Below are 13,213 nucleotides of genomic sequence, written 5' to 3'. Positions count from 1 at the left end.
CTAACGCTGGTGTGCATCATTTGTACCTTCATTAAATTCAATTCTATGTTTTTCAAACATTAACATAATCAATTGGATTTCAGTTCTAATTTGCTCTCATTTCTTTTTTTATAATTTAAATATCCGAACTTCACCAATGATTCATGGAGTATCAAGTTCCTCTCGTCAAACTTTTTTATTATTATTGTTATTTTTCTTTTTCTTTTAATAGTTAACTTGATTCATCTCCTAAACTCAACGTCTCAACGCAAGTGACAAAGCATGAGTGGCACAAATAAAAATATCTAAGTCAATTCTTAACAAGAACATCAACACAATTGATTCTCAAAAAATCTAACTACGAATATCAGATTATTTTTACAGTTTTTTAATTTATCCGAGTGAGTGGTTGGAACTCGTTAGACTGTGGCATTAACAGATTGGATAATATAGAAAATCTTTCGATCCATTTCACTTTTCGTGCAGCTTTTTGACAAGTGGGACTACAAATATAATTATTCATAAACTCTATTTAATGCTGAATAAATAAAGTCGATGAAAACTTACTTGATGCTCCTCACCAAACGCACTGAAACGACAAGGAAGTTGAGTCCAATCAATCCAGTCAATTCAACACTGCCATTCTTTCACTGCACGTTAAATCTTTGCTGCAAATTTTCAACCTACAGAGAAAGTCAACTTCCAGGACTCTGCATCCACTCAACAAAATAAATGCTTATTTTCTTCACGCAAAAGATAAAAACAAAGAACTAGCCATCAACTATTTTATAAACCATTCCTTTGAGAAAAGGTCACGCTCAATACAATGCATGAATCAAGTTAGGAGCAGGTAGTAAATCTACTCTCAGTATTGTACAATATTGAATATGTTATACTTGTCTTGCATTAGCACTCACACAATCAGTCTTATTCGGTATGAGGTAAACTACATGGCTTTGCCTTGACTGCTAAAAAACCAGTCGAGACAATGGCACTGATGATGCAATGGCTAAAAATAAGTAACCACATCAGGTTTGCTGCTATGCTAAGAGTTGGAGACGTTGTCGTGGTGGTTTAGTTAGCGTTGTGTTTGGTCGATATGTTATTGAAGCAGCTGTGATGTTAGTGATCACGCTGCTGCTTACTGTCTGATTTCCCTGCTTGCGGATCAGAATCTAAGTCAATCTGTGTGTTATCGTCTTGCTGGTTATTATCAATTTCTGAGGATGATACTTTCGGTTTTCCTTGCATTCTCTCCTGTGAAGATGATATATATCAGTGATCCAGCTTGAATTGACCATGATGAAGCAATATATATGTGTGTGATTACCTTAAGAGAAGCATTTTGGGCGACAAGTTCATCATATTCTTTCCTAAAGGTGTCTAATTCCGCTCTGAGAGCCGTATTCTCCTCTTTCAGAACCTCCACACGCTGAGCCACTTCTTCGTACTCTGCCTATAGGAAAACAATTTGAAATCAATAATTACCCACATATTTGTCTTGTAGAAGTCTAGGATTCAATTTTAGGTAGATGTATTAAACCTGCTTGCGCAACCTAGAACGGCGTGCTGATTCCCTGTTTGACTGCTTCCGTCTCTGCTTTTTTAGTTCTCTTTCATCCTTAATTCATAACACAACTAATAAAATCAGTTTCTAAACATAAACTGTGAAATCAGGAAGAAGTGATAGTCTTGGACAAATGGAAGAAAAACATTACAGTGCACATAAAACGACAGAACCAACATTTCATATGATGAGTGATCAAATAAGTTCAATCTTCATCTAGGATAGAAAGTGCGATAAGATCATTAAATGTTTGATTTAAATGCATCATTCACTTAATTCTTAATATAAGTGTATAAAAATCATCAAATCCTAGAGTGAGTGAAACACATGGACAATGGATACTGATCGATGGCCAAAGTTGCAAACTTATGATGACATGTCAACAGAGAACTCCAAAGGTTAAATCATTTGCAGGTAGCATTCTAGTATTCTATAGTATAATTGAAAAACATAATTAAAATGTATCCTATTTTCTCTGATGGTTACAGTATGTCGGATAGTAAGTAACATAATTGAAAAAGATCAATCTCATTTTATTTGACATGGAATGCTTTTTGAGTTACTTATGTGAAACCCACAGTGTGAAATTGAATGGAAAATAAGCAATAATCTTGGAGACTGAGCAGATGGAATAAAAACTTTTAGTGGTATAAAAACTTAAATGTTGAATTCACAGTTAACGAAAATAATAAAATAAAGCCAAAAATTAGGCAAGCTGAGAAAAAAACCTGAAGCCATATCTCTGATGGAACCTTTTCACTTGCTCCGACAAGTGTGCCAGAAACTGTTGTTCCTGTGGCTGGTGCAGAAGGAACCTTCCCAGCTGGAGGGAATGCAGATGAAGCTGGAGTAACCCAGTAATCCATTCCAATATTCAAGTTTGTAGTAGGACCAGCAACAACTCCAGGTACTCCAGCTGCTAGCATAGGCATTAATGGCATTGTCTGATGTGACATCGCATGTGATGGTGTAGTATCTGTGGCAGTTGTGCCATTCCTCGTCGTATCTGCAACAAGATAAATTTCAAGTTTTCATCCAACGTAAAGTTCATTGAGATAACTATGCAAGTTTATATTGATGCCTACCATCGAGGGTCTTCCGTCTGCCACCTGTCTTTGGTTCTGAGTCCTATAGAATTTTATCACGACGTTAATGCATGATCTACCGATAGTTAGTTTAAAGAATCTATTGTGCATCATCAGCAAGAAACTTAGCAAGCTGATACGAGAGAAATAATACGTGTCAACTCCTGATATTGAAGGAATATCATATTCATATGCAAAATCAAGTGGTAACTGGACAAATTGTGGATTCTAACAAAGAATAGAAAGCATCCTCAGAACGAAAGCAAGTGAATGTTGCTCCTAGGTCATAAGATTGCACTACCTTCATCATACTTATGAACAAAGCAAAGTGTGAGCTACATCTTATGGTGCAGGTGGCTCATTCTCCAATCCTAGTGCTGATCCTATGTTAAATCCAATATGGTGCATCCTAGAGAAAGAACTATAAAGAAAGACTTCATCTAAACAAGTAATATGTAATGGGATAGATAAATGGGAATTTTTCACAATTTTGGCATATTAAGAAGTCCTTAAAAGTGACTTTGACTTGTTAAAACTTGAACTTGGAAGATTCCACAAAAAAGCACTGATCTACTAAAGGATTGGTTTAACAATGCTGAAAGAGAAAAAAAAATCTGATTAGCAAAATAGTGTTTCTAGTCTTTTCCTAACCGCTTCAAGAACATTCTTCATTTAAGACTACAAAGTTCCATTGCATATGGAAATAATGTTGAAACCACAATTACCTGTTACTCAAAATTTAATCATATGAAACTTGGGCATGCAACATTAATCACCATGAAATTCTTAATATAGCTAAGGTTATGTGCAATGAGGTAGCAAATAATACATGCCCATCAGTCAAAAGAATTTAAGCATTTGTTTGGGAAGATGTTAGATCAGTACAATAACAAAGATAACAAGTAGCACGGACACCAATATTGAACAGCACTACTGCAAAAACAAATTTCTATAAATGAATATACTAGGTGTCAATAGTGGCGCTTAGGCAGATCCCAAGAATCATCAACATTCCAATATATGATAGCTAACATGAAACCTTAAAGTGCAGCACTTATGTTCACTTTCACAAACATTTAGCAAGCAATAGAGGAGGAATAACTCACGTTCTGAGAATTAGCATCACTCCCTTCACTTGAATCTTCACTTCCACTATCACTACTGCAGCATGAAATTGAAATTAGGACTATCCAAACTAAAAGGCGTAATATACTCGATGAACCAAAAATCATGTTGATACAATCAATAGAAGATTTTGTTACCTATGAGATACGACTCCGTTAGGTGCTCCTGATGGCTTATCCATGTCAGTATTGTTTTTTCCTGTTATCATATTCAAACTTCCAAGACTTCCCTTTGATCGTCTAATCGATTTCTTTTCCTTTCCCTCAGATGACTTTGCATCTCCTTCAGTGCTAGGAGGCATATTTCCCTATGAGATGCAAAAACATGAGGCACGAGATTCTCTATCCTCACTAGCTTTGAGAAGACAATTTAACTGTTGTATAAGCCAGGAACTCACACAAACTTCAGCATTTACATTTGGAGAAGGTATACCATAGGGGCTGAATGGATGTGAACCCTAGACATATATTTTAGTGTCCAACAGAAAATTAGTAGAGCCATAGATGGAGAAAGCAAGATTTTCTCCCTTAAAAAAATTACTTATTTTCTGACGCTTTAATAGACATACCGGTGGAATGGATGGATGTGCATATATTCCATGAGGATACATCACATATGGTGGTGGTGGTGTACCATAAGGTGGCATAAGGTGCTACAAGAAGTGAATGAGAATTATCAATACAATTGACCAGTGTAACAGAGATAATCAACTATATACTACAAGTTATCACCATCTCTATACGTCTATAATCACTCATTTTATCTAAAAATATTAAAAATGGACTATTTAAGGAGCCTAAAAATCTAGCCTTTGACTAGTAGCTCAGGGTAAATTTTGAAAGAAATAAAACAGACATGTACAGAAGTCTGCAAGTCAACAACCAAAGAGATCATATAAGAAGGTAAAATTATGCAAGAAACTTGCACTAGACATACATAATTATGAATACGGTACATTTCAATCTTAATAAAATTCAGAATATTATCCTTTTTGTTCATCTAAAATTATAACAGAGATGGTATCTGAAATTTGAATGAGTGCAGCAATGAAGCACCTCCAAGCTAGATGATTATAGCTGATCAACACTCCTATAAGATTATTCTTGTTAGGCCAATGCAACAATTTATTTAAGCCAACATATCTTCCATGAATGGATTGAACAAAGTATGAATTTATCGTCTACAAAAAGGATTCCGCTTTTAAGTCAAATTACCCCTATACATCTGAAAACTATAAACATGGAAAGAAACACGAGCTAACTGGCAACTAAATGTCTTACAAGGTGGAAATAATAACCACTAGGGAGAACTGGCTTCCAAAGAAAAAAAAGGTCACCTGAGGTCCCCACATATAAGGATGAGCTTGAGGACTTGACACCACTGGGGAATGGAAGAAGCCAGGCGGAGGAATCGGTGAGTATGCCTATTCAAATTAGACAAAAAAAAATTATTGCAAAGGGCGGGATTGCATCTGAAGACAAGATTTCTTGTAGAAGCTCAAAAACAGAACACAATTCAGACAAAATAATTTCCACTATCACCTGAAATCCAGACCAATCCGTGTAGGCTGCTGCAGTGGGGCTGGAGCTTGTAGCTCGTGGCTGCTCCTGAAGAAAAAAAACACTTAAAAAAACTAAAAGTTAACTGTAGATTCGGACCAGAGCGCCTAACAACAATAGCAAAATACGGAACCTGCGCAGCAGATGTTTTTGGCCCCTTGCTATCGGTCTCGCTTCCACCCATCTTCTAACAGAGATCCACCTTCTAACTGTCAGTAGTCACACGCTCGTTTTCCTATTCCTCTTCTTCTCTACTTCTATCTCAAATCATCACTCAAGCACTTCAAAAGAGAAAAACTTTACCATGCAGAAAAGAGCAAAGAAGAACTTCCTAGTCGCTATCAATTTTCAGTAGTCAACACCCAAATGAAAAAAAAAAAAAAGACACTCAATTCCAGTCAGATCTCGCTCCAAAACCCTAACTCGCTCTCAACTCCAAACTGCCAAAGAAAAATCAACCATGCACTGAGAAAACTCTACTACCTAAGCGAAACCTGTATCAAACGAGATCAGTGGCTGCAAAAGTAAGATTTTTGTAGTCAAACACATTTGAAGCCCCTTCAAGGTGGCGATCGATCACCACACGGAAGAAAACGCTGTCGCCGGCAGATTCGGAGCTGAAAGAGAGATCAGGAGCCGACAAGCCACACGGCGAACACTGGGTGGAGCGATCCAATTGGCCGACCCCAGCGGAGAGGGAGGGAGAGAGCGTGGAAGAGCTGCAGCAATGCACGGGAGAGCAGGAGGCGGAGGAAGCAGCAGGAAAGGGCAATGTGGGGAATCCAGCGGCCATTTATTTATGTGGAGAAAACTCGCGCAAATAGGGGAACAGCAATTATCCTTTTTACCCCTTCAAGTTTATCTCGTTGGAAAAAAAAATCCATAGAGTTCTTGAATTTTTTATTATACAACAAAAAAATATTATATAAATGAAAATATACAAAATTAATTAAATAAAACATATATATTAATAAATGAGATAAAAATCATAAAACTAATATCAATATTTCGAACAGCTCAAGAAAAAAATATTTATTTAATTTAAAAAGCAAAAGTAAAATTATTAAACAGATAAATTATAATGGATCAAATTCGTGGCTGTAAAAAATCGCCTGCGTGGCCCAGCCCAATAATCTGCTCTACGGACTCAAAAGCTACACGAAACACCACTTCAAGCGTATGGTGAAACAGGGGCCCACAGTTGATGACCAATTAAGTTATCATTTGTAAAGGACCGTGACTTTGCTGGTACAGGTGATCTCTGCCTGCGCCATGGCCACTGCTTTAACCGCATATCTCCCGCTCCGCCTTGTCCCGACGCGAATGGCGGCGCTCCTCCCTTCCTCGCTGCCATCGCTCTCCTCGTCCGCCGCCGCCTCTCCGAGCCCTGGCCGCCCCCTTCTCCTGCTCCCTTTCCTCTTCCGACCGACCCTCTCCTTCGCTTCTCTCTCCGCCGCCGCACGAGTTCGTCGGCCCTCCTCTGCCGCCAGAGCGGGCGAAGGTCGCGATCCCCGAATCCCCGACGAGTGGGGGGAGAAGTCGGAACCCGAGGCCGGGCTTTCTTCTGCGCCGGATCCTCCCGTGGACGAGGACGAGTGGGGCGCTGAACCGGGCCCCCCGAAGGCCGTCGCGGTAGCCACCACCGACGAGTGGGGGGACAAGTCGGAACCCGAGGCCGAGCGTTCTTATGCACCGGATCCTCCCGTGGACGAGGACGAGTGGGGCGCCGAACCGGGGCCCCCAAAGGCCGCCGCGGTAGGCACCACCGACGAGTGGGGAGAGAAGGCGGAGCCCGAGGTGGAGGCGCCGTATCCGGCGGATCCTTCTAGGGATGACGACGAGTGGGGTGCGGAAGCAGGGTTTCTGTCGGGGAATGGAACCCCTGTCCTGGAGGATGATAAGCTCGGGGACTTGAAGCGGTGCCTTGTGGACTCGTTGTACGGCATGGAATTGGGGCTCAGAGCAACGCTTGAAGATAGAGCCGAGATCTTGGAGTTGGTCAACCAGCTCGAGGCCGCCAATCCCACTAAGGCTTCCACTGAGGCGCCGGAGCTTCTTGATGGAAATTGGATTTTATTGTGAGCCCTTCGAAATTCACCCCCTTCCTTTTCTTGAATCAATCTAATTATTTTTGTCCTAAAGTGATCTAAGCTACTACCCACTTTTATTCGCATACATCGCTCAAGGAAGATCATTGCATTCAAATATATGAATTCAACATTATTCTAGTGTCAGTAGCTTACAGATTTTCGCAATGTGAAAAGATCTAAGTTTTTGTTATGCACTTTTACTTGAATACATTTCTCAAGGAAGATCATTGCATTCAAATATATGAATACAACATTATTCTAGTGTCAGAAGCTTGCATATTTTGGCAATGTGAAGTGATCTAAGCTTTATTATGCACTTTTATTCGAATGCATTGCTCAAGGAAGATCATTGCATTCAGATATATGAATAACATCATCATAAAGTCGGTAGCTTGCAAATCTTGGCTATGTAAAATATGTTTCTAAGTATCAAGAAACTGAGCAGCTGTATGTTTGCCATTTGATGATTATTTATCTTTTGGCATATATGTTGTGAGTTTCTATATATCTAATAGGTTCCTCTTGGATAAGTGAGTTTCTAAAGACAAACTTATGAACATTATCAATAACCAGATTAGTATAAACGCTGATAATAACTAATTAACTGAAGTTTAGTTTCCAGTCACTACTTGTTTTCATATTCCAAGATCCTCACAATGAATATTAATTACATGATGTGGGTGAGGAATCTTAAATAGTTAGCGGACATGACTTTTGTTGCTTATAATAGGAGATAAAGTGACAGATTCGTGCTATGTTAGGCAGAAAAACCATGAAAATATTAATTTTCTGAGCTCAATCTTGAATGTAGATAGGCATTTCAGATTCTGTAGTTGAAGAAAGTGAACCTTTGCTGAAAATGATGATGATATTCATCCTGATGCATAATGTTTCTATTGTAATTTTGTGAAACATGTTTATTACAACTTATAACTGATGCTGATACCCTTTTTTTAATTGATTATTATATTTCTGAACCATTAGCCAAAAAAGAAGTGACTTGTGCCTTATTCTTTCTGTATGAAGTCCAATATGATAAGAAGTATTGAAAGAGCTCCATTTTATATTTATGGCATTACGTTATCTGATTGTTTTGAGCTAATTATTGGTTGTGTTTTCTTCAGGTATACAGCATTTTCTGAGCTCTTACCTCTTTTAGCAGTTGGAGCAACACCTTTGTTGAAAGTAAAAAAGATATCTCAAGTTATTGACAGTAAGACACTGGAAATCGTAAATGCCACAACTCTCTCCAGCCCATTTGCCACCTTCTCTTTCAGTGCTACTGCTTCTTTTGAGGTTCAAACTTCATCCAGAATACAGGTATCTTCTATGAGATCCAAAGTAATTTCTTATGCTCTATTATCTGAAAGGACCTCAAATTCCCTCTTTCCTGGTTTCAGTTTTTTCTAGCTAGAGAGAGGTATTCTCGATGTTCATAAGTGATTTCTAGCTTTAGATGTGTTGATTGCCAAGGCTAAATAGATGGATATGAAAATTGATTTCAGCTTCTTTTCATTGGCCACTCTTTGTGCACATTAATGACTTCTAGAAACACATTACTGAAGTAATTGCTCTCACCAAAGACAACATAGCAAGGTTTTAATTTCATGCCTTGTTGGTTGGCACAAGCAAAAGTAACCAACATTTGAACATGTCGGCACGCCCAATAGGTTCTATTCTTCATTTAAGCATTTGTGTCTGCACAGGTTCAGTTCAAGGAAGGAGTCTTCCAGCCTCCAGAGATATCATCATCATTGGACTTACCAGAAACAGTAGACATATTTGGCCAGAAGATTGACCTGAAACCTGTTCAACAGGCACTGAATCCCATACAAGAGGCCGCCGCAAACATTACTCGTTCCATCTCTGGCCAGCCACCTCTCAAAGTTCCGCTGCCTGGAAACCGAGCTGCGTCATGGCTTCTGATAACATACCTCGATCACGATTTTAGAATCTCAAGAGGAGATGGGGGTTTGTTTGTTCTTGCAAAAGAAGGAAGCCCTTTGCTGGATCTACTATCCTAAAGCATTAGGTATGTCAAGCAACAATCGTCTTGGAGGGCTTGTTCATGCTGCTCCCTATTGAATCATGTAGCATATCCTTGAGGAGTGCAAAGTATGTATATCTCCTTGAGCTACTTTTTTCTTTCCACCAACTTGCTTGAACCATGTGCACTAAATTTGCATATAGTGATCAGATGAATTTCCTAGTTTCGGTTTATCGTTTGTCTCGAATGAACCTTAACTGTCTCCATTTTCTTGAGAAGCTAAGGAAAAGGAAATTGTTCATTGAGGAAATGTTCAATCCATGGTGTTCATTTGTTGACATGTGAAAGAAAATAGTAGAATACCAGCATTTGTATGAAATAGACACCTTTGAACTCTATCACTGAATGAGAAGAATATGAAATGGAATGAGATGAGGCCTTCAGTTCATCTACTTGGCTACCACCAAGCTTTAAAACCCTAAAAATGGAAAAGTTAATTTACAGTAAAACAGATTTTATATTTTTCTTTCCAGTGAGAACAAACAAAAGAATGACAGTACAAACATACTTGGCAAAGATTTGCCAAGAAAATAAAGTACAATTGAAACAAGTAATTTCTAAACATCTTGTTTTCTTGTTTTCTTTTTCATGTGATTAGCCTCCGGGGTGCGGCTCTCCTGTTTTCGTTTCTTTGGGAGTTGCTTCGCCTTTCGGGCAATGACCGCAGGCTGTTTCGCTTTAGGAGCCATCTCATCTGACTCTCCTCCATCCCTCTCTTGTTCATGACCCTTCCTTTTTGATGGTGCAACGCTGATGTAGCACCCAAAGATTTTGCGCGGCATACGGTTAGAATGTGATCTCTGATCTTCCAGTCATTTTTCGAAACAACTGAATCAGCAGCATCCTGCATTATTTGCAACAAATATGATCACTGAACTCATCTTTGTTACTGCAACGAGTAAAGACTAGAAAAGAGAGACATTTTGGCTTCACACTCGAACTCCATAACACACCACAACTACGACGACAACAACCAAGTCTTATTCCACTATTGCTGGAGTTGTCCACTATCACAAAAGCCTTCTGATTATGTAAATTCATGTGTTAACATCTACTACCTGTGACCTAATGAACTGTTGTGGTGTCAAAGAGAACCTAAGACTCATATGTGATTCGTAAAGCTAATAGCTTCTCCTACGCATACACACCGAGAATATACGAAAGGTAACTCCAGCTGAACAACCGACCAGTGTCTAAAGAAGCATTTTCTGAAAGGTAACTCCAGATTGAATAGCTTTGCCATCATGTAGAATCACAGAAACATTGTGCAAATCTTATAGATACCGAATTAGGATCATGGTAATGCAACAAAATTCACAAGAGATAGAGAATGAAGAACAAAAAAGTACTTAATTAGTCATCTAACATAGGTGCAAACAGGAGGCTCCATACCAGCATCAAATTTTAGATGAAAATCTGGGTGTTTATGTAGGTCTAATGAGGATGAAGACTAGTCAATCATACCCGTGATCGAAACAAGACGTATGCAATTCCCTTCCCCAAGCTCGTATAAGGATCCCTAACGACTCGCACAGCTTCCACATTAGATGCTGATTCACCAGAGCTATAAAACAAATGGTAAAGCTCTTCATCCTGTAAGCAGAAAGCAGTAGATAATTATAGAAAACCCCGAAAAAATAGAATCAAACATCAATACCCAATTGCCAAGCATAAAGATTGTCTATGATAAACATTAAATGAATAGAATTGCACCTTCACATTAAAGGGAAGGTTACCCACAAAAACAGTCCTCTTTCTTTCATACAGTGGAGCCTCTCCTTTTAGCTTCTTACGCGGTGGACAAGCCATATCAACACGAACATGGTTCCCTCGAAACTAAAGGCAAGCATAGGTATCTTAGGTTGAATGTCAATAAACTATAGCACATTTCTGATCATCTTTCCTTCCTTTTTTGGTCAGAATTTGAAACATAGAAAAGGACTTACTAATGTCATATTATGAGATAATGCAGCCTTAGCTGATTGCTCATCTTTAAAAACAATGTATGCATGCACACTGTCATATAAGGAAGAAAAATGGTCACTCATTAAATAGTAAAACAACAAAACATAGGAATGTACTAAAATAAATAATAGATGCGAAGAAGAATCAATATTACAGGAAAAATGAAAAATAAAATAACATGTATGATTTCCTCTTGGCAAGCCCATTGCAAACTCGCAATACAAATTGCATCGAGTTGTTTGAATCACAACCAAGAATGCTTGAAAAATGCTTCACCTATGCAAGAACAAATATTTCAAGAATGCAAACACAGATTTTAATTCTAGATTAGAACTACCTTTGTAATGTACAAGCCAAATGTAAATTATCACAGTAGACCACTGACTACACTTTCAAGATATCTGTTTGGTAACAAATGATATATGTATCAAGCCTAATGCCGAATTATTTCATCTTAACTTGACCTTCCATGCTAACTACCCTCTAAATGATGGAAAGAGACGCAGCAGAATAGCAACAAGCACTCAGAAAGCAGCTTAATAATGGTCGACAATGATGTGATGAAAAACATGGAAAAGAATTTAAGAAGAGAAGAGCACAGGAAAATCTAATGCAAGATATCTAATCAGTAGTAAATTGTTAAAACAAATCACTGACCTATGAGTAACACCATTAACTTTGCCCTCCAAAATTGCAACTTTTGTGGGTGCATTGCTCTGATCAAGAAGACAGAACAGTGAAGAATGAGATTCGCGTCAAAAGGAAAGGAAAGAACCCACGATTCAAGGTTTCAAATACTCACATCAATGATCGGTACTGATCTAATCCTGATAGAGTCGATCTCCCCGTACTTTGCGAATTCCTTCAGCAGAGCCTTTTGAGTGGTCTCCTTCAATGGCAAATTGCCCACGAAAACCGTCCTCACGAGCTCGCTCTCATCATCAAACGGTTCCTTCGATTCCACCAGCTGCGATGAGTTCAAATACGCCGCTTTCCTCTTCTTCCCAACTACGACAGCCCTCTCCCCTTCAGAAGAATCCTCCGCATTACCGTACTTTCTCTTCGCGTGCTGCTCCTCAATCTCGGCCCTTTTCCTCTTCTTTCTCTTCTTCCTGGAACACTCTGCCTCGGAACCATCCCCAAGCTTCTCCCTTTTCTCGGGAACCGATGCGGGCGTCAAATTTGCCTCGTCAATTTTCCTCTTCCTGGCATGCGCGGCTCCCCCAGCGCCATCTTCGCGGCCCAAGGACAGCTCTGCAAACCCTAACTCCTGCGCCGGCGCAGGCGGGGCGACGGGGGCCTCCCCGTGGGGTTTGTTCCTTAACGGGTTGTCGGCGGAGGATAGAGATTGGACGGCGCCGGTCTCTTGATCGGGATCTTTCCCTTTCTTCCCCATTCGACGATTCGTTCGAGTTCGCCGTCGACGTTCCTAGGGAAGCAGCTCCTGGGCTTTATATCGGGGCGCTCATGGGCTCCATTGATGGGCTGCTATTGGGCCTCTAAAATGTCGTTAAGCCCAAGAAGTCAAGATTTTGGTCAACTATAGTCAAGAAGTCTTCTGCGTTGACTTTTCTATTTTAGCAAAATACTCAAATAATTAATGACATCAAAATTATAAATTAAAAATATCTATATATATTAGGCAATTAAAATTAAAATTAAATATATTCTTTTACCTAACTCCACTAATACCATTCACTCCGTTGCTTTTTTTTATATTTTTTTTCTAATATATATTTCATTCACAAAAGTTATTAAAGTTTTAATAATTTATTAAACTAAATGAATAAATTTAA

At 39.0% G+C, this 13,213-nt stretch overlaps 3 protein-coding genes across 6 annotated transcripts; 1 reads left to right on the top strand and 2 right to left on the bottom strand.

Annotated features, from left to right (window-relative positions):
• Positions 1–736: 736 nt before the first annotated feature.
• Positions 737–6,087, bottom strand: LOC141832046 (bZIP transcription factor 1-B-like). 4 transcript variants are annotated; one of them, XM_074719512.1, is made up of 12 exons: positions 5,449–6,087; positions 5,298–5,363; positions 5,093–5,179; positions 4,325–4,408; positions 4,154–4,213; positions 3,894–4,063; positions 3,738–3,792; positions 2,632–2,674; positions 2,275–2,552; positions 1,523–1,600; positions 1,310–1,435; positions 737–1,236 (listed from the first exon to the last, which is right to left on the bottom strand). In XM_074719512.1, exons 1-12 carry the CDS (start codon positions 5,497–5,499, stop codon positions 1,102–1,104), a joined length of 1,233 nt encoding a protein of 410 aa, XP_074575613.1. In that variant the 5' UTR covers positions 5,500–6,087; the 3' UTR covers positions 737–1,101. The 4 variants fall into 4 exon arrangements, with proteins under 4 accessions (XP_074575613.1, XP_074575614.1, XP_074575615.1 ...); XM_074719513.1 differs by having other exon boundaries at positions 3,738–3,789; XM_074719514.1 differs by having other exon boundaries at positions 5,298–5,357.
• A 510-nt stretch (positions 6,088–6,597) lies between these two features.
• On the top strand, positions 6,598–9,614 carry LOC141832045 (plastid lipid-associated protein 3, chloroplastic). Its single transcript, XM_074719511.1, has 3 exons — positions 6,598–7,393; positions 8,530–8,725; positions 9,112–9,614. The coding sequence occupies exons 1-3, from the start codon at positions 6,639–6,641 to the stop codon at positions 9,427–9,429; spliced, it is 1,269 nt and encodes a 422-aa protein (XP_074575612.1). The 5' UTR covers positions 6,598–6,638; the 3' UTR covers positions 9,430–9,614.
• A 207-nt stretch (positions 9,615–9,821) lies between these two features.
• Positions 9,822–12,824, bottom strand: LOC141832042 (nucleolar protein 12-like). The gene is given in 7 exon segments (XM_074719507.1): positions 9,822–10,209; positions 10,212–10,296; positions 10,917–11,045; positions 11,166–11,288; positions 11,399–11,468; positions 12,075–12,133; positions 12,220–12,824. Coding segments are annotated over 7 exon segments (1,260 nt in total). The 5' UTR covers positions 12,814–12,824; the 3' UTR covers positions 9,822–10,009.
• Between the last annotated feature and the right edge of the window lie 389 nt (positions 12,825–13,213).

The sequence above is a fragment of the Curcuma longa genome, chromosome 7 (assembly GCF_044706935.1).
Source record: "Curcuma longa cultivar G26 ecotype Majalengka, Jawa Barat chromosome 7, ITB_CL_G26_1.1, whole genome shotgun sequence".
Classification (NCBI taxonomy): domain Eukaryota; kingdom Viridiplantae; phylum Streptophyta; class Magnoliopsida; order Zingiberales; family Zingiberaceae; genus Curcuma; species Curcuma longa.
This window is presented reverse-complemented; position numbering and strand designations above follow the sequence as displayed.